Source organism: Arachis hypogaea, chromosome 7, assembly GCF_003086295.3.
Source record: "Arachis hypogaea cultivar Tifrunner chromosome 7, arahy.Tifrunner.gnm2.J5K5, whole genome shotgun sequence".
NCBI classification, from domain to species: Eukaryota; Viridiplantae; Streptophyta; class Magnoliopsida; order Fabales; family Fabaceae; genus Arachis; species Arachis hypogaea.
This window is the reverse complement of record NC_092042.1, coordinates 18,501,016-18,522,509: the sequence shown is the minus strand read 5'-3', so window position 1 is coordinate 18,522,509 and position 21,494 is coordinate 18,501,016. Positions and strand designations below refer to the sequence as shown.

General features: G+C 36.8%; 4 protein-coding genes across 4 annotated transcripts; all 4 read right to left on the bottom strand.

Moving 5' to 3' along the window:
- Nucleotides 1-6,586: 6,586 nt before the first annotated feature.
- On the bottom strand, nt 6,587-7,303 carry LOC140174308 (uncharacterized mitochondrial protein AtMg00860-like). The gene has a single exon (XM_072198740.1). The coding sequence runs from the start codon at nt 7,301-7,303 to the stop codon at nt 6,587-6,589; it is 717 nt and encodes a 238-aa protein (XP_072054841.1).
- On the bottom strand, nt 7,304-8,845 carry LOC140174307 (uncharacterized). The gene is made up of 2 exons (XM_072198738.1): nt 8,682-8,845; nt 7,304-8,231 (listed from the first exon to the last, which is right to left on the bottom strand). Exons 1-2 carry the CDS (start codon nt 8,843-8,845, stop codon nt 7,304-7,306), a joined length of 1,092 nt encoding a protein of 363 aa, XP_072054839.1.
- Nucleotides 8,846-12,028: 3,183 nt separating this feature from the next.
- LOC112701239 (uncharacterized) lies at nt 12,029-17,807 on the bottom strand. The gene is made up of 11 exons (XM_025752019.2): nt 17,110-17,807; nt 16,956-17,023; nt 16,247-16,332; nt 15,241-15,340; nt 14,999-15,084; nt 14,835-14,917; nt 13,774-13,901; nt 13,587-13,688; nt 13,072-13,365; nt 12,859-12,981; nt 12,029-12,555 (listed from the first exon to the last, which is right to left on the bottom strand). Exons 1-11 carry the CDS (start codon nt 17,750-17,752, stop codon nt 12,172-12,174), a joined length of 2,097 nt encoding a protein of 698 aa, XP_025607804.2. The 5' UTR covers nt 17,753-17,807; the 3' UTR covers nt 12,029-12,171.
- Nucleotides 17,808-18,714: 907 nt separating this feature from the next.
- LOC112702705 (large ribosomal subunit protein mL102 (rPPR5)) lies at nt 18,715-21,224 on the bottom strand. Its single transcript, XM_025753858.3, has one exon. The coding sequence runs from the start codon at nt 21,222-21,224 to the stop codon at nt 18,945-18,947; it is 2,280 nt and encodes a 759-aa protein (XP_025609643.1). The 3' UTR covers nt 18,715-18,944.
- Between the last annotated feature and the right edge of the window lie 270 nt (nt 21,225-21,494).

Genomic DNA, 21,494 nt, shown 5'->3' with positions numbered 1-21,494 from the left:
TAATTTTTTTAAAAAAATTCTATATGTTTTAGAACATACATATTTATAGCATGGAAATAGTCTCCTCGACAAAAAGGATAATGTTGAACAACACCATGGATAAAATAGTATATTAGAAAATCAACGCGATTGTTTAAACAAAAATGTTTTTTTTGTTTGGTCGGTGGATTGGACAACCCTCAATCCTAGGCCCCAATGAAGTGGATAGAGACAGATTTTTATCCTATTCAATCCTATTTTATTATACAATAATTCGCATGTAATCTATTTTGCTTCTATTTATGGTAGTAAAAAGTTAAATCTTAATTCGCTTTTTGTAGATACTCATTCTGTCTCTATAAATATTAAAATCCAATAAATAAAATTTAAATTTAAAATTTATATAGTCATTATTACATATATAATATAAATTAAAGTAAAAATTTAAATATGATACAATATTATTAATTATATATATATATATATACCAGGACAGAGAGGGGATAAGTATCACTTAAACTCAACTCCGTTCCACCCCGCACCGAGGCCGGTAGGAACAACGTAGATACTCGCGTATTCGGATAGTGTTGCCATCTCTATTACTATGTGCTCATTAAAATTAATCACCATGCATTTATATATAAATATATACATTATTTAACTCATTTTTAATGTGTATTTTATATTTTAATATATATTTTATACTAATAACTAATTTTTGGGATTAATTTTAATACACCTAACATAATTGTTGTCTAAATATATATAACACCATCTAAATTGATATTATTATACGTAAAAATATACTAACCATGTTGGATTCCACTTTTTTTTGTGCCACTAAACAAAATAGGAAAAATTAAATTAATTAAATTTATTCTAGAGGAAGCCAAAAAAGTATAAATTATATGATTGGAAGAATTTTAAATGTTTCTAAAATACATATGTTTCAATAGTTTTATTTATTGATTTTAATTATAAAAAAATATAATATATATTAATTAAAATTAATGATTAAAATTATTGAAAAATCAGTGTTTTAGAAATATTTATGAAGGTTCTTGATGGTTTAGAAAAGAAGAAGAGTTGAATCTATGACCTTCTTTTAATTTTAAATAATAAATTCTCAAACTAGAAACTGAAACTTTGCTTATGTTTAGACGACTGAGAGAATGATTATGTAGGAGATAATTTTATTGTCTCATAAATCGTAAAAAATAGAATCAGAGCAAGGAAGAAAAAGATGACCCAGTCATGTATCTTGGTTCAGCTGACTTGTGCAATGCAACTTATATCTAGTCTCTACTACAGCAATGATAAAATTTTTACTATTTTTTCAAATATTACATACACCATTTTTGAGATAATTATCACAGATCGGATGGAGTATTCACTCTTATTTTTTTAAAACTAAAACACGTAATATTGGCAGGTTTTTTTAAAAAACAATTAATTTTTTATCTGATCCGATTTTAAAAAATTGACTAGATTACCGGATTTCACCAAACCCAAACGGACCAAACCAGATTTTAGAAAGATTCACGTAATTATCAGTTAGTACACAAAAAAAAAACATAATCATGAATCTAATTTTCTATAAATATGTATAAATATGAAATTAATTAAAGTGATAACTATTTTAACTTTTAATTACAAAGTATTAGATTCAAATTTTAAAAATAATAAAATAGTTTATATAAATTATATTGAATGAATTATACATAATAGATAATAAGTAACTACTCAATATGATTTTTCTCTTTCCTAAATCTACAACTACATAAAAAATAAAATTACAATAATGCCCTCGTAACAAAATTAGTTTGTTCTTCCATATCCCATTATTCAACTTTTTTAATTTCAATGATGGTGATAAAAGTTTAATTTAAGATTTTTCATCACAAACAGAATATAATTTTTTAATTGAATTTTTTTTCAATTGAGTTTATTTTTTATAAGCAAATATCAAAAATATTATACATGAACTAATTTTTTTTAGGTAATAACATCAACTAAGTTTTTAATAACCAAGTCCAATAAAAATAAGAATAATTTATTGGCCGAAAATCGTACCCAAACCAAGGTGAGTGACGAGAAGGGATGTGTTAGGGCCTCTTTTGACCGGTGAATGAGGGGAGTGGTTTGTGGGTTAATTATAATTTAGCTCCCATTGAGTGCTGGTTTACAAATGTTAAAAATTCATGGGTAAGGGTTGGAACCCGATTTTTGGTGGGCTGCCGAATTTGTTTGGTCCACTTTGGGGCCTATAGTGTGTTAAAATTTGTGAGCTTAATTTTTTTGAATTCGAAAACATAAAATTATAGAAGTGAATGGGAAAAAATTTTCAAAATGGAAAATGACTTGTAAGAACCCAAACTTAAGAGAATATGTTGAAACCCTTAAAAAGTATGCACTTAATTTCGAATGGACAATAAATGTTATATATAGGGGCATTTAGTTCATATTGTAAGAGTGGTAAGAGTTCAGTCTGAAGTATAAGAGATGGAGAAGAATATGCAACGATTCTTATTCTTTGCTGTTACAAAGGGTCATAAGCCTGGTGTATACACGAGTTGGGAGGATACGAACCAGTAAGTTGTAGACTTTTGTAGACTTTACCTCCGACGGCAGCGGGAAGAAATTGGCTACCTCCGGTGGAGGCAATTCTTTCCGACCAATCGTATCATGTAAGTTTCGTGAAATTACTTTCATTTTTTGTTAAGTACTGTATTTATGAAATTATTCAATGTAGTAATGGAATGTGATGTTGTTCAATTTGCAGATTTGTAAGTGTTGTTTATTCTGGACATTTTATGTTCTGTTGTTATTCTTTTTAGGATTGAAAATTAATTAATTTTTCAATTTTTTGTGCCATGAATGTGCAAAAGGGCTTTCTGTAATTTCGGCCGAGGAGTTTAATGCGGATTTTGCGATTGTAAGCAGCATGGAGGAGTGGTTGCTGAAAGTTTGCTTGGATGCAGAGATTCCTTGCCCCTATTTTTTCAAGGTGGAGTGATTTGTCGGAGACCAAAGGCCGTTCTTTGGCTTCACGGTTGTTATTCCTGGTCATCCATTTGAGATAGAGCTATTCGTAACTGGTCGTTTCTCGATTGTTGAAAAAACTGGAAGAGAATATGCTGCTTATGAGATGCTATGCGTCGTGCTTGAGGTAACTAGAAAAATATTCGGGATTATAACTACACAAAGGTGAAGCTTCTTGGCGAATCAAATAATGTGCTTTGGGCCAAGGTAATTCAATTGGAAGAATCTTACGAGAAGCTAAAGGCCAATTACGAATCACTTGTACGACGCCATGTGGAAGGAGAAAGAGTGTGATCTGTGTGTTGTTTATGTGTTGTTGCTTATTGGTTATGTTGTAATTGTTAAGTTATGTTGTCTGTCTTTTATGTTGGTGATTAAAGCGCAAAAGAACTCTATTTAAGCTTTATTTTGTTGTTGAATGGCATGGTTTAGTAGATAATCCCCGAATTGCGTGGTAATTGATGATGATGGCATGATTAAGGGGCTTAGTTTATAATTGAATGAAATACCGTTGCTGTCAAAATGAATTTATTTTCTCCTGCATTTTTTTTGTCGTTATTTGTAGAGGACAGTGGTTGTCTTAAATGTTAATAGAGATATGCCTCACATCAGAAGAAGATCACATTGACTGTGATTTTGTCTTTTTTCTTCCATTGCTCTGGACCTGTTGTTACACAACCCTGTGGTTACACAGCATACAAATAAAAATTTTTGTTGGCTTGCTTTTGCAATACATGTTCTGTTGTGGTCAGGTGTCATAAATAGAGGAAAAGGACCACTTCGACCTCACCCCTACCGTTTATGATGATGAAAAATGGATTAACAGTAGAAAGAACTAAAATGACTTTTAAATAATTATATAATACTGAGATTATGACACTTAAGTTGGAATAACTATATGATTTTATGCATAATCTGAAGATTACATAAACTGATACAAGATATGGTTAAAAACTTAAGAGCCTACTTCAATGCAGGTAAGACATTGTGATAGGTTAAAAGCCTACTTCCTAAGCTAAGTAAAGAACCAAAATGTTAACGAAGAAAATTAGAATACAAGGGTAGGAAATTTGTTGCTGCTGTATTTGGTTAGGTCAGTTGGTTGGTTTGACAGAGAATTTGGTGGTTGTCTGCATGTTCATTCGGACAATCACCCTGTATGTTTTCATCCAAGGGGAGTATTTGTTCAACAAGCAGCGGTGGGGTCTGCTAAATGGTTGGTGGTTGATTTTGATGCAGTAGAATACCATTGTCGATGAGTTGATTTTGATGATGTCATCGTCCAACACCGAGAAATTGTTCCCATGCCATAGAAGCTTCCTCGAACGTGTCATAAGAGGTTCCCGCTAAACATATAACCAAGAGCATCTAAATCTATTGATCGTTCGAGTATTTGATTTGTCGGTGTGCTCGGAGAGTATAATGTCCGAGTCCTCAATCCTAATGATACAATAGCACATTGCAAAAAATCAGGCAACCTATTACGGTTTTTCTAGTATCCTTACTGTTAGGGCAGAATTGAGTGTAGAAGATAAGGGTAGAAGGGAAGAACAGAATAACTAAACAGAGGAAGGAATTATCGATGTGATAATTACCTCACTGACAGAATAATATTATAAATTTAAATGAAAGAAAAACAAGAATAATTGACTTTCGAGAGGTCAATTCTCTCCCTCTAGATTTTCACTCCACTTATTTCCTGCCTACTAGCTTTTCCAGCCTACCTATTTATAATATCTAATCCTATAACTACTGTCCTAAAGATGTGGAGTTTCAGAATTTAAAATTTAGTTTGCTACTTTTTCTCCTCTCCTTTTATAAGTATATTTAAAAGGAATTAAATCCCTATTATCTCTCTGGTTTGTTGCAATACCCCCCCCCCCATGAAGAGCCACCTTGTCCTCAAGGTGGAAAGAGAAAAATGTTGTCTGTAATGTTGCTGCTGACTCCCAAGTATTCTCAAAATCTGGCAGTTCTTTCCATTTGATAAGGACCTCAAGATCTCCCTGATTGTTGTAGCGGCTGTCAATGGCTTGTTCAGGTTCTACCAGCAATTCCCCTTCTTCAGTGAGTGCTTCGGGTAATGGTTGAGGATGTAAGGAAGGTCCAACACTTTTCTTCAACTGGGAAATATGAAAAACAGGATGTATTCTTGCGGTGTCAGGTAATTTCAGCCTATAGGCCACTGCTCCAATCCTTTCTAGCACCTCAAAAGGACCATAAAACTTTGCACCTAACTTCTGATTTGATCTGGCTGCCAAAGATTTCATCCTATATGGCTGAAGTTTGAGATACACAAAGTCTCCTACTTCAAAAGATACATCACGTCTTTTCTTGTCTGCACTTTGTCTCATTCTGTTCTGAGCCCTATTAAGCTGAAATTGGATTTCATCTAGCATCTGATTTCGTTCCTCCAATAAGACCCTTACTTCTTCTACTGAAGATTCCATCCCTCCTCGTAATAAAGCTGGAGGTTCCCTGCCATATAAAGCTCGAAAAGGTGTCATCCGAATAGAGCCATGGTATGAGGTATTATACCAAAACTCTGCCCAAGAAAGCCAAGCTGGCCATTGTTTAGGTTTAGCACCAGTTAAGCATCGCAGGTAGGTTTCCAAGCATTTATTCACCGCCTCAGTTTGGCCGTCGGTCTGTGGGTGATAGGCTGAGGACATCTTCAAGGTAGTACCGGCCTGTTTAAAAACTTCAGTCCAGAAAGCACTCATGAATATTTTGTCTCGATCGGAGACAATTGATGATGGAAAACCATGGAGGCGTACCACTTCCTTAATGAACAAAACAGCAACATCCTTTGCCGTAAAGGGATGTGAAAGTGGGAAGAAATGAGCATATTTAGTCATGCGGTCCACCACCACAAATATTGTATCCATCTCATTGGCTTTGGGTAATCCCCCTATGAAATCCATTGAGATGTCAGCCCATACATTGGAAGGAATTGGCAGCGGTTGTAGGAGACCAGCAGGTTGCAAGGTAGAATGTTTGTTCTGCTGACAAATTTCACAGCCTTTAATAAAGTTCATCACTGCTGCCTTCATACCCTCCCAATAAAGGATAGCAGAAATCCTCTTGTAAGTTCTAAAGAAGCCCGAATGGGCTCCCAGCTTGGAGCTATGAAATTCCATCAGAATTTTTGGAATCCATTTAGAGGTTTTTGCAAGCACTAACCTCCCTTTATATTTGAGTTTTCCATTCATTAATGCAAAACCGGGTGTAGTTTCTTCTCCCACTAACAACTTCTGCATAATCCCATTTAATTTCTCATCAGCCAATACTTCAGCTTCCATATCATCCCATTCTGCTGCCATGGAAAAAGACAGGGAGGAGAAATGAAATTTCCTAGAAAGGGCATTAGCCACCCTGTTTTCTGTCCCTGCCTTATATTTAATGTCAAAATTGTATCCCAGTAACTTGGATAACCATTTCTGCTGGCCTTCGTCTGCTACACGCTGATCTAATAAAAAATTCAAGGAATGTTGATCAGTAAAAACTGTGAACTGCTGTCCCATGAGATAGTGTTTCCACTTTTGAACAGCTAGAGCAATTGCCATCAACTCTCTTTCGTAGACAGATTTTTGATGGGCTGTTTCCGAGAGTTTTGGCTCATAAAAGCAATTGGCCGACCCTCCTGCATCAAGACAGCACCCACTCCCTTTCCGGATGCATCGGTTTCCAGCTGGAAAGGTTTAGAAAAGCATGGAACGGCTAAAACCAGAACTGAAACCATAGCTGTTTTGAGCTTTTGAAAAGCAGATTCAGCATCCTTACCCCAATTAAAAGAGTCCTTTTTGAGAAGTTGGGTGAGAGGAGCAGCAATAGTACCATACCCCTTTACAAAACGGCGATAATATCCGGTTAAGCCCAAGAAACCCCTCAAGCTGCGAATATCTTTTGGTGGAGGCCAGTCAAGCATATCTCTGAGTTTCTTAGGATCAGCCGCCACCCCTTCGGCAGAAATAACGTGGCCAAGGTACTCAATACTCGTTGCTTCAAAACAGCACTTCTCTTTATTTACCAATAAACTGTGCTGCCTCAGTACTTCAAAAATATTCTGCAAATGACCTCTGTGGTTAATGAGATCCTTGCTATAAATAAGGATGTCATCGAAGAAAACTAGAGCAAATTTTCTGAGGAACGGACGAAGTACAGTGTTCATGAGGGCTTGAAAAGTGGATGGAGCGTTTGTGAGGCCAAAAGGCATTACAAGGAATTCGTAATGGCCATCGTGGGTGCGAAAAGCTGTCTTATGAATATCCTCCTCCTTCATTCAAATTTGATGATATCCGGATTTGAGATCCAATTTGGAAAACACTGTTGCACCATCGAGCTCATCCAATAGCTCCTCTATAATAGGAATAGGAAATTTGTCCGGCACCGTGATCTTATTGAGGGCCCTATAGTTGACGCAAAACCTCCACCCACCATCCTTTTTCTTTACCAGAATTACCGGGCTCGAGAAGGGACTTGTGCTGGGCCGAATAATCCCAATCTGCAGCATTTCATCAATTATTTTTTTTATTTCTGCCTTCTGATAATGTGGATATCTGTAAGGTCTAATGTTTGGGATCTCTGCACTGTCTTTTAGTACTATAGCATGATTGTGCGTTCTTTGTGGAGGAAGACCATATGGGGACTGAAAGACATCCTCAAATTGCTGCAAAATTGCCAAAGTTGCTGATGAAACAGATAGTTGGGCTTCTGTAGAATCGGCAATGAACACAGGGGTTACGAGAAAGCCCTCTTCATTATTTCTCAGGGCATTTAAAGTCACTTTTACACTAGCTCGACTTCTCCCTAAAGAGGGATCACCATGCAAAGTCACCTTCTTCCCATTCAACATCCAGCTTAAGGATAAGGCGTTATAATCCCCTTCAAATATGCCCAAACTAGCAATCCACCCCGCACCCAAAACGACTTCAGAACGTCCCAATTCTATCACCAAGAAGTCCTCCACAATAGAAATTTCTTGTACCAATAATTCCACTTTTTCACAGCCACCTAACCCATGCTCTATTGCTCCATTTCCAACCTCAATTCGGAAAGGAGGCAGGTGTACCAATGGCAAACCCAGTATGGAGACAAGAGAAGATGAAATAAAATTCGCCTCAGCCCCTGGGTCAACCAACACGACCACCTCAACACCGTTTATAGTAGCTCGTACCTTCAAAGTTTGGTGTGATGTAAGTCCCCAATAACTTAGAGAAGAGAGACGAAGAGAAAGACTATTAATGGTTACGACAGGTTCGTCCGAGGCCAAATCTTCGCAACAATCCCCGGGTTGTTCATCCGCCTCCCCCAGGAGAATGAGTTGTTGATGTCTGAACTTGCATGCATGGCCAGGATTCCACTTGTCCCCGCATCGAAAACAGAGACCCTTGCGCTGTCTCTCACTCCATTCCTCATTTGAAATCCATCATGATGAAGGCTTTGTGATATTAGTGGTGGAAGGGGCCGAGGAAGTATTGGATTCTGTTTTACTATGAGGGATGGATGTGGGTTGTTTAGTTATTGAAGGAGATTGTGAAGTGTGCTGAGCCCAATTATTGGATCTGGCACCGCTCCACCCCAAACAGTTAGTATTTTCATTTCGTCTTCCTCCTGGGTGCGTTCCTTCTGTACGCCACGCTTCATTCCTTGACTCTAACATCATGGCCCTATCCATCAGCGCCTGGAGGTCTTCAAACTCGGCAACTCTCATCTCCGCTTTGATCGACGGTTTGAGTCCTTCATGGAACATGCACAACAAGGTATCTCCCCCCAAATGTCTATGTGCCCTAGCCGCTATCTCAAAGTCTCTCCGATACTCCATAACCGACCCATGCTGTCTCACCTGCAATAATGGCGCAAGAGGATTCGCATCTGCACCAGGCTCAAATCGTTTGAGCAAATCTTGTTTAAAACGAATCCATGAAGGGAAGGTGGATTGAAACTCCCACCATTCAAACTATGTTAAAGCTTCCCCATGAAGTGCAAGCACCGCGTACTCGAGTTTCTCTTCCACCTGAATCCTTGATATGCGAAAATAACGATCCATTCGAACCAACCATCCGCTCGCATCCGAGCTATCAAACGAAGGAATGTCCACTCTGCGATTGAGATCACCCCTGTTTGGAGGTGGATCTCGCTGACGCCCGCCACCCGGATCGTTGATGCGTGAGTTCCCACTGCTCGAATCCTGTTGTGGGATTCGCATTACTAATTCATCCATCCTTTGTGTCATCGTTTCCATTATTCTATTTTGTTCAGATCAAAACTCATTCAACTGTTTCTCCAGACTCTCAACCCGATCCTCCATCGCACCTCCGCTGCGTGTGGAAACTATTCACAGGAAGAAGCCCAGATCGAACTTCTGATACCAATTGTTACGGTTTCTCTAGTATCCTTACTGTTAGGGCAGAATTGAGTGTAGAAGATAAGGGTAGAAGGGAAGAACAGAATAACTGAACAGAAGAAGGAATTATCGATGTGATAATTACCTCACTGACAGAATAATATTATAGATTTAAATGAAAGAAAAACAAGAATAATTGACTTTCGAGAGGTCAATTCTCTCCCTCTAGATTTTCACTCCACTTATTTCCTGCCTACTAGCTTTTCCAGCCTACCTATTTATAATATCTAATCCTATAACTACTGTTCTAAAGATGTGGAGTTTCAGAATTTAAAATTTAGTTTGCTACTTTTTCTCCTCTCCTTTTATTAGTATATTTAAAAGAAGTTAAATTCCTATTATCTCTCTGGTTTGTTGCACAACCGTGATAAACTCTACGCATGCAATCGCTCCTAACAATTATTGGAGCAAAAGAAAGTTTTTAGTTGGTACAACCAATTTTTGTCTGAAATGAATATTACAGGATTTGGAAATTGTAGATGTGTACATTAATGGCCACCATGAGTAATGACTAGTAACTAACCTCCCAACGAAGGGCACCGTTGGAAACAGAAATAAGTTCATTATTATACAAGTAATCAACTTGATGAAAGTTAGTTTCTAATGAAAAAAATTCAGTCTTCTCACTTTTCGTCATGAAGTTCTTTTTTCTCTATTCACCACTAAGAATTGAAAAAAGAACAAAAGAAAACACAAATAGACAATGAATTCTTCCATATTAGTGTTGGGCCCATTTTTACACTTATGAACTAAGGTTAATAACTCTCTGCCCATTTCTATTTGTAAAAGACACGAATTTGAAGATTCTTGTAACATGAACATGCGCAGCAGTTTTATAATATACACGAAAAATTATATTAAATTTATGTGGTATCAGAGGGTAGGTTATGAGAATTATGATTTTCCATGAATGATAATTGTATATATAACGATAATAATAGTTCAAATGCAAAATTAACTAAGCATGACCATACCGTGGAAGCAAGATAGTATGTGTGAATACATTATTGCATATATATACACTACATGATAATGAATAATGATAAAAGAATTAGTGATTTTGCTTTTCCGAAATATATATGACGTAGTGGTATATGAATTTGATCATATATGCATGTGAGATTTTGTTTTTCGTGGCTTTGTGTCATCAAATTTTAGATTAAAATTTAAACTGAAAAGGTTTTGCTACATAAAGAAAGTACAATGTGTACCTATTGAGTTATAAAATGAACATCCCCTATATTAACTAAAATAACCATTCGAGTACTAGTGATAATAAACATCATTGATTTTGGGATTCATCAAGGATCGAACTCTTAACTTTTTAGATCTAGCGCTCTAATACCATGTTATAATACCACTCATCCCAAAAGTTTCAGCTAATGAGAAAAGATAACATTAATAATTATATCCCTAATACTCCCTAAACTTCCATTGTACACATTGTATAAATATTTCATTGGCTCCTCATACTTTCCCATAATCGTATATGTTGCTACTTGCTAGTTGCTACATCATTCACACTTTGCTTTGGTATTATATTTTTCTTCAGATTTTATGAATTGTAATTATTTTATGTCGGATTTATTAATTACTAAAGTGGTCAAATCTAAAAGTTTTAATTAATTTTTAGTCCGTCCATTATAACTCGATCGAAACCGAACTATATCTCGGATTTCATTATTTAAAATGAGTGTTTTTATATCAATCTTTAATTCTTTATGAAATTAATCCCCTCTTTATAGCTGTTTATTATTTGACCTGTAACTGATCATCCTAAACAACAGTTTTGAATGTATGAATTGCTAATAAAAGAACCTTTGAGTAGAACAAAGAGGTATGTTGAGTAAAAATATTAGAATCATTGATATTATCTTACAAAAACTGACTTCAATGTCAGATTATCTTCTACATATACCCCCCATGTTTTTCATTGGCCGATGTATATTTCACCCATCCAAAGTTGATCAAGGACAAACTGGGCTGGACGAACCATACAAAAAGAAGTGACTTATCAAGCGAGATAGGCTTCTTTTTTTTTTCCAAAAGAAATATTGATTTTTTTTATAGGAGGTTTAGTTGAGGTTTTTTATTTTTAATTTTAAAATTTGTTTATAATTTGATTTGAAGAGAAGTTCGAGAAATATTTATCCTGCGTATTTTTATACAAGTATCAAATTAGTATCAATTATAAAAATGTACACGTAACAAGATTAAATTAATAATACTGAAAAAAATAAACTTATGTGCTTTTCAGATGGTGTTTAGTTTTGTTTGGTTAACCAAAATTCCATACTAATTGTCAAATTGGTTTCACCAAGAATGAGGTTTTGCATTTCTGTTCACAATTGATTTGTTGTGTTAATCTTTTACACAATTACTAAACACAAGTCACTTTATTTCAAAATCAGTTATCTAAAAACAAAAGCGCTCTTAAATCCTGGCCAGTAGACGTTATGGAGTGCCCCGTGTAAGAACACCTGTTTTGGAAGGTGCGCCACAAATGGAACCTCATTTCTTAGTTACATAAACATTGTTTCACATGCAACTCATCAGCATAGAAAATTTTCATGCTCAGTAATAGGATTTTAATAGTAATGCTTGTTTAATAAACAAAATTTTCTTATTTAGTTTTAGTTTTACGGGTAGACCAGAACATGTGGATTCAGAAGGATATGTAAGAATTATTTAAATAAAATTAGCATAACTGACAACAAAATTGGGAATATAATTCAACACTTCATTCACATCAAAACTCCTTCCACATTATTAAGGGCTCTTTTTACCAACTTAAACTTCTGACTTAGATCTTTGTTGGATTTGACAATGTACTCTTTACCGAAGAATTCAATGCCTTGTCGAAGACCCTCGAGTTCAGGGGCCACGGCCACACGTGTGAATACATTCCAGACGGTGCTATCAGGGTACTCGAAGATGGCCTCAAACAGCATGCGAAAATGCATAACTCTTCTTGGGGATAACAGGTTGAGATCACTGAGCTCCACAGTCTTCAACACTGCAAGGGAGAGGGTGAAAGAGGAAACCATTTCAGCCACAAATTTGGCAAGGTGCATTGACCTCATAAGCTGCATTGAATCAAGTTCCTTAAAGTGGTCCCAAATGCAAAACTGCAATAACGGTAGGGGTAAAAATGAGTCATAAATTAATATCAAGTGCTGTTATGATAACATAAATCAAGCAAAATAATGCAATTCAGTAATTCACATTGGACATCCAAAGCATTTGAGAATTCCTCAGCACTATTTTGTCACATCTGTGCAAGCACCCACATTGGTGCTACTATTGATCACAGTCCAATAGTTTCTCATAATCATCTACCTCTTGTCATATTTTCCATACACAATAGCAATATATAGTTCTGTTTCAAATTAGCATTCATACCAGTTTTATAACAAGGAGAGTAACATTACCTGCAGAGTAAACTTGTGATTTTTGTCATGCTCGCACAACTTCGTCGCCAGCACCGTATAATACTTGTTAAAAACTTTCTCTTGTAAGCAACACTCGAGAAGAACCCGCATTATATCTCTGTCCTATAGCATTAAGAAAATAGATATGTCAACATGGAGGGTCTCATAATTGAAAGAACACAAAGTTTAGTAAACTTAAAAAAAAAGGCTGACCTGCTTCCCAGGTAATTCCAATCGAAGAAGCTTCTCACATGCATCAATATAGTCCTCACCACTCATTATTATACAGAAGATTGCTCTTCTGGCATCTGTGTTCATCTTTTGTGCCGCGGCAAGCTGAAGCATGCGTTGTGTTTCAAGAATATCTTTGTCGATTCTGTTAGCAACTTCTTCGACATTATCTGTTGCAGAAGCCAAATCCCCAGGTAACCACCACTGACCCTTCTTATCAGGATCAAGTAACTTGCTCCATTTAAGACCTCTAAGTAAAATGTCATCCACTCTTAACTGGAAATAACACAAATGAAACAGAAGTCACTGGGAATGAACAAAAGAATAGTCACTAGGAACACATTTCTTTTCTTCACATCTTTTAAAAATAAAAGTCTTAAAATAAATTCGTTCCAACTTTGTAAGATATCCTCCCCAAAAAAAGTAATTATCTTTTGCAAGTAATATCTACAGAGAAAGGTGATTGAATAATAAACAATGCCACATAAGAATGCAACCTTCTGCAACCACTTCTTAATCCGAGTGTGGTGTATAGGGTCCTCCTTTTGTCTTTTCTTGTTGTTCTTGATGTCACATATGGTTTCAAGCATGAACTCCATCTACAAGTGTTGCCAAGTAATCAGTGCTGAACTATGTGCAGAAAAACCAGAGAACTTCTCTGATAATAAAATATAGCATGCTCACTCTTTTACTATTTCTCTTTTCATGATTATCTCTGGAGGAAGCCTTCAGGTCACTTGTCGTCTTCTGAACACTAACGATCAAATTTTTCATGGAAATTGGATCATCAGCCCTAATTTTCATTCCACAACCTATTAAGACAAATGGAATAAAGATAAAAGTCAGATATGGTTCATCCATTGGGAATTTCTTATAAAAATATCTAGAGAAGTACATTAGTAACAATTATAAATTCACATAAGCAAAGGAGATAAAAGGATTAAAATAAGGAAATATAAGACCAACTCCAAAGACCGAAGAGAATAAAGAGACAATGGTAAACTGCATTAGGTTATCAAAATTACACATACCATCCATCTATTTGACCAGTATACACTCACCTCTCCTCTATTATGTCATTACACTGAATTTGTATTAAAACGAGGAGAAAAAAAGGTCAGTTTTAACACCCCCCACAATCTCATTATGCATAGAGAACACATAAAGATAGAATAATAATTATAAAGACTCTTGTTCTTTTAACATTGTTATTTAAGGGTATTTTTCGTATTAGTACACAGGTGACACACATCTGTTAATTACATTAACACCAGAGGATCTAAGTGTATTGTTTAGACGTGCAGTTGGTATAACATAAGGGAGGAGAATGTATACTGGTCAAATAGAAGATGGTGCAAGTAGTTTTGATAAATCTTAAAGGGTGTGAGCGCAATTTACCAAAGATACAACAAGTCAACCACCACAAACAAATTAAAACAAATACATGAGACCTATCCTACTAATATTGAAGAGAGAGAAATTAGATAAGAAAACTCCAAGTGCTCAATACACCTATGGAATATTTCATAAGATGCATGTATGGCTTGTACAATAAAAAGTTGGCCAAATGCGTAAAAAATGCTTCTGAAGAGTGCAAAAGCTTAAACTGACTTTAAAATCTGAAAATTTATAGCACTCAGTCCCTTAATGTCAAATTGTCCCACCTCCCCACCAAACAACAAACAAACTGCAGAAGGGAACATTACAAACTAGAAAAATAACCAAGGGAAAAATAAAAATCTTACACTGTAGAACTGCCAATATGATAGAGACATCTATCTCGGTCAATCGCTTGCTCAACATGACTAGAAAGTCATATATTAAATCACTAAAGCATTAAAGAAGATATCTGTCAGGGTACAGTTAAAAATCACTTAATACTTCAAAATGATTGGTGCAGTATACCCACCTGCAACAGACCCCAAATATGCATAAATAGGATAAGAGAAGTGTAAGATTCCGCAGAGAGAGATTGTCCTCTTTAAGGTACTCATCCTGGAATGAAATATGTGAAGATTATAAACTACAGTCAGTCTGCACAATACAATGAGAGCACAAGGGTGATCTGATGAAGAAACTAAAACTAAAAAGGGCAATATATATATATATATATATATAATCAGCATGTTGGACTTCTTTTTCAAGCATTACCTCAAAGCATTTGACAAAGGATGCCATAAACTTTGCACTGAAGTCAACACCAACTAAACAGGCCATCCCTGCAACAAATGCAGCAAAAATAGCAGCGTACCTTCACCAAAAGAGGAAGAAGGGGAGAGGGATGTCAGTTAAACTAAAAGCAACATTGTGCAGTATTCAATGTAAGATCAAAGAGGAGGGATCTGACATACTCAAGGACTGAACACGACAATATGAACTAGTATTATAATATTTAAAATAGAAAAATATATGATTCTAAACTCAAAATATGAAAATAATTTGTCCTAAACCAACACCGATTTGTGCACAACCTTTTCCTTTCAATCATATATTTCTTCTAAGCTATACAAAAAACATTATCTGCCTTTTTCCCACTTCTGTGCTGGGTACTCTAGCAGTAGGGCTATAACTAAATTTGAGTAATTGACTGAAGCCCTGTACAATGAATTTTAATGGCTTAATAATATTTATCTCTTCATTTAAGGCTAAAACTGAATTTGGTTCAGGATCTTCAACAACAACAACAAATTCAGTTTTAGCCTTAAATGAAGAGATAAATATTATTAAGCCATTAAAATTCATCATCATCATCATCATCATCATCATCATCATCATCATCATCATGATTATTATCATTATCATTATCATTATTATTATTATGATCATGATCATGATCATGATCATCATCATGATTATTATCATTATCATCATGATTATTATCATTATCATCATGATTATTATCATTATCATTATCATTATCATTATCATTATCATTATCATGATCATGATCATGATCATGATCATGATCATGATCATGATCATGATCATGATCATCATCATCATCATCATCATCATCATCATCATCATCATTTTGAAAATTTTTCATCGATAATACAATGCTTCCCAATCAAATTATTTTAAATACAGAAACAACAAATCCACCAAATAGCAATTCAACAGGGAAGGTAACTAAAATAGAAAGGCTCAAATGCTTAACTGTTCATTGCCCCGTGGCCCACCTGAGAATGATGCCAAAGCCTCCTCAATCATAATGTGTGAAGCTACACTACTACGTGCAACAGACTGGAAGAGAATTGCATCAAAACTTTATAGAATAGTTCAACTTCTTATGTGGTTAGATTTCATAGAAACAACTTATCAAGCAAACAAAAACTAAATAAACAAGTTAAATGATTGGGGTAGCAACAACACTGTGCATTAGTACAATATGGTGTAATTTGAAGCATACACAAGAGACAGGGGAGCAGTTCAGATGCTTTGACAGTGGACATCCATTCTTTACATAGAGAAAATCACCAAGACCTTTTTTTTTAAAAAAAAAAGCCAACAGAAGCAGCAACAACATATTCTACTTATAAGAAATATTTTTTACCAGAATTTCAACCTTCATGCTAGAGTTAGCAGAAGGTCATTTGACCCTTTACCTTTAAATATTCCAAATTTGAAAAGAACAAGTACATTGTACTACTCTTCGAGATTAATCATTGAATCTTCATTTTAAAAAATGCAGTAAGATTTTTTTTTTAAAAAAAGAGACAATTGGTAAGATTTCCTAGTGTCTACCTAAGTTTAAGTTCCCTCTCTTTGCAACTCTTTGTTTTTCCATTTCAAAATGACATAAAAAAGTTTCTTTCGATAATGCACCACAAAGAGACAGTTAAGATACAACTAATGGTGCAGCAAACCTGAAAGATTGTTGACAATTCTCCAGTAATTGATTCAACATTAGATTCAGAAAGCCTATTAAGAAGTCCTACAAAAGAACTCAATTTAGAAGAAAATCAATACATGGTATACAGTTAGACATGTGAAGCCAAAACTAAAGCCTGTCCTCCATACCTCGTATACGTCTTCGTATCTGAGTATGCTCTTCAGGTTCATTTCCAGCACGAGCTCTTAAGTGAGGTGCAATATATTTTCCCTTTTCTTTCTTTGCTGGAACTTCAGCAGAAACATGCTCTGATGCCACCTCCATTGCCACGGATTCTACATTATTCGATATGCACAAATCATCATCCACTATATTGTCTTCTTGCTCCTGTCTCAACAACTTTCTTTTCTTATGCTTCCTCCTCATAGTTCCACAATCAGCAATATCTCCTAATGCTCCATCTTGATCAGAAGTTCTCATGAGCTCAAACGCTCTATCTATTGTCTCTACTTCCATCCCTTCATTTGGCAATATTTCCTCCTTATGCTTCTTACTCAACAAGCTCTTCTTCAACCTTTTCTTCGGCAATTCACTAGCACCATGAGTATCCTCTTCTCCAAATAAATCCATAGCAGGCAACATTCCTTCGAGTAATATGTTCAGCCCATCATCCAAACCCCTTAATTTCCCTTCCTTCACCTTAAGCTTCTTGGAAAGCTTCCTTTCCAACTCAAGATCCTTCTTTGCAGCTATATCAGCATCCAGCCCAAAAATCTCTTTGCTACTCTTCTTCCCGGAACTTCCCTTAGAACCCTTCTTCAACTCCTTCATTTTCTTAGTATCAGAGCCACAAATTGCCACTGATACAACACTCTCTTCAGCTCTCACATGTTTCTCAGAATCCGAATCAAACCCTAAACCCTCTTTTTCCTCAAAACTAGTACTAACTGGTTGCTCCAAGTTTGTCTTAGTTTTCTTATCCGAACCATCTTTACTTCTTTTGATAGCTCGAGATTTCTATACATAAACAATAATCGTGAAAAAAAAAGTTACATTGTTCAAGTGAGAAATAGGGCATAAATATTGATTTATGTTTCAGAAAAGAAAAAAGAAGAGTAGAAGAATGAGAATAGAAAGGTACCTGGTGGAGAAGCCATGATTGGTGTTTGGATGCATTCTTTGCCAAACGGGATTCTTTCCTCTGTTCTCGCCGCGATTTCTCAGCCTTTGTTTGAGGCATTGCAAGTTAGCATGTAAAAATATCCAAATTTCCAAGACTCCAACCATTATTTGACATGGTAAAATTCACTTAGAAAAATATAATAAGAACCAACTCTTCTCTAAAATTAAAGCATAATAATAATCAATACTAATATTGCCTAATAACATCAAATATTTAAATCAATACAAATAACACAAGATTATGCATTAGTCTAAAGTCTTATGCATTTTAAACATAAAACATTAACTTATAGTCTTATATATAATGACTAATAACACAAAATATTAAGGATTACAATACTTAAATTTCACATAATAATAGACATCATCCATCACTAATAACACAAAATATTAATTATGTATGATGACTGGGCCACCGGGCCGATTTCGGGTGATCCGAGCTATGACCCGGACCCAACCCGAAATAATGACCGGGTCTATTTTTAAGACCCATACCCGACCCTAAACCCGATGAAATCACACTAAATTAGCCCCAAAAGTGTTCGGGACCGGGTCGGGTCTTCGGGCCGGGCCGGGCCATGCACACCCCTATACCAAACTAGCGCAGTACATTTCTTCTCAGGAATATTGCAGTTTTATATAATAAATTTGTATAAAAGGAGGTAATGTCATTTATTATGATACATGGGACTACAGAGTTAGTCAAAAGGAATAGCAATTTTGGATCAGAATAAAGAACAATTCTTGAATTCTAAAAAAAAAACAACTGATTAGGATCAAGATTTAACCCTGTAATACTTCTCAACTCTAAAACCAAAAAAGAAAAATAAGACGGACCAAATTATGTAGCTGGAGCAAATTTCTTCTTTCCTTCTCTCTTTAGGGGAGTACCCTCTGTCCCCTTGATCATTCTCGATAAAATATCCGCTTGCTTTGTGTTCCCCTCTCGATTAAGGCTCTTGATCAGCTCATCACGGCTACTCCAATCTGTTCTACCTCTTTTCTCCAAAATTTTACACAAGATGGAATATGCATTGAGAGTCTTCCCCGCTGCCAAGAGAGCATCTAAAACCTTATCATAAATTGAAAAGCCTACAATATAGTCTCTCTCAAGAGCAAAATCAAACAGTTTGAGAGCAGCAATTGTCTTTTCTTTCTCACAAAGAACAGATAGTAGGTGGTCTAAATCAGGCTCGAATCCATTTTGATTCAGTAACTCGATACGGCCCAGTGCTTCTTCGACATGACCTCTCATGAGAAGAGCCTCCAAAATTTTAGAAACCAAATCCATATTCTCCTTGATTTCCTTCTCCACCATACATTTCATTACTCTGCTAGCCGTTTGGACCCTGCCATCTTCAAACAAACTCTCCATTACTGACCTAAAAAGAGTTGACTCCGGTACATGTCCACTTTCAAGCATGCTATCCAAAGCTGTCTTAGCATCAGCTGGTTCCCCTTTTCTCAGGTAACTCTCGATAAGTAACCTGTAGGAATCTGCATCTCTTGCAACCCCTCTCCTCCCCATGATCTTTAAAATTTCAAAAGCAGAATCAGGATTTCCTTCTTTCGAGTGCCCGTGGATCAGATTATTAAAAGAAACTGAATCCTGCACACCCTTTTTCATTAACTGGCGGAAAAACGTTTCTGCTTTAGCTGTCTGGCCATTTTCACAAAGATACTTAATCATCAGGTTATAAGCACTAGGTTCCATATCGAAAGAACTCTGCGGTCTCAAGATAATTTCCTTCTCAATTAACTTGTCCAACAATTTCACTGCCTTGTCATACACGTTGGCCTTGCAGAAATTCTCAATCAAGACACCGTAATGACCAGCCTCTGTCGGAATGCTCAACCTTATCATCCCTTTCAGCACATCCCCAGCTGCGTCCAAGTCACCGCACTCACACTGGCAACTCAGCAGTTTCATGAAGATGGAATTATCCTTGGGGGCAATATACCTATCCACCATCTCCCGCAACACATTCTTCGCCTCAGCTGCTTTCCCAGCATCAGAAAGCGCAGGCAACAGTGTAGTGAAGGTAACGGCATTCGGCTTAACACCACAAGACTTCATCTCCTCGAAAATCCTCGCGGCATCATCAACCCGCCCTGCCCCTACATACCCTTTCAACATAGTAGTATAACTAATCACATTGGGCACAGTATCTCCCCTCCCCTTCATCTCCGCAAACAACTTCTCCGCCTCATCAACATTCTTAAACCGGAAATACCCATTAATCATAGTGTTATAAGTAACAACATCAGGTAAAATATCCCTACTCTTCATTTCATCATAAAATCTAATTGCAGAATCCAATCTCAAAGACAAGAACATACCCCAAAGCAGCAAATGATAAGTATGCCGGGTAGGCTCGATGCCTTCCCGAAGCATAGCATTGTAGTACCTTTTCGCCATCATATACCGTCCGCGGCGGAGAATGACCTTGAAAAGCGCATCGTAGGACTTCACGGTGCGGTCGACGCCCAGCTCCTTCATCTTCTGGAAGATCCTAACGGATTCCTGAACGATGCCGGCGCGGCCGTAGGCGTCGATAAGGGAAACAAACATGTCCTCAGAGCAGGGGAGGCCTTTCTTGGGGGCGTCGAGGACGATCAAGCGAGCATGGTTGAGCTTCGAGAAGCGACCAAGGATCTGCACCATCTTGAGTGTGGTGCCTGCGTCGTGGACGAAGAGCCCGGCCCGCTCGACCCATCGAAAGAAGCGGAGGGCCTGGTCGGGGGAAGAGGAGGTGCCATGGAGGATGTTCCAGACGAGAGAGGAATCCATGTGTGGGGCCACTGAGCGGATCGAGTTCTGGAGACGGGTGGTCCAGGCCCGGTTGCTAATCATCCTGATGATTATTGTTTCGGGCTTTTCCGGGGAGTGCTGATGGGCTTTGTTTGCTGGGAGGGGTGTATCGGGTTGGGTGGATGGGTTTTGGGGTTCGGAGGAGGTGGCGCCTGGAGGTGGAGGAGGGGGAGGTGGGTGGTGGTGGTGGTCGTCGGGCTCGGAGAGAGGCTCAGCGGTGGAAGTGGAGGAGAAGCGGGGGAAGGGTAGTTTGGGAATGATGAAAGTTGGTCTCCATTGGAGAAGCTTGGAATTTGAGAGGAAACCCATGGATATGAGATTTGGGAATGGAAATTGGAGATTGTCGAGAGTGGGTTTTAGTGTCGAGAGTGAACGAGTGAAGTGAGGAATAGTTGGATGCAGCAGCCAAAAATGGGGGAGGACAGCACTCTGAGGCTTAAGACTTTTGGTGGTTAGGGTTTAACACTTACAGCAGCCCTGTCTTCTTTTCTTTTTGCTGCTTTATTTATTTATTTATTTATTTTTGTTTTGGTGATATCACTATCAGAATTTGTTAATAAATAAAAGAGTAAATGTCTT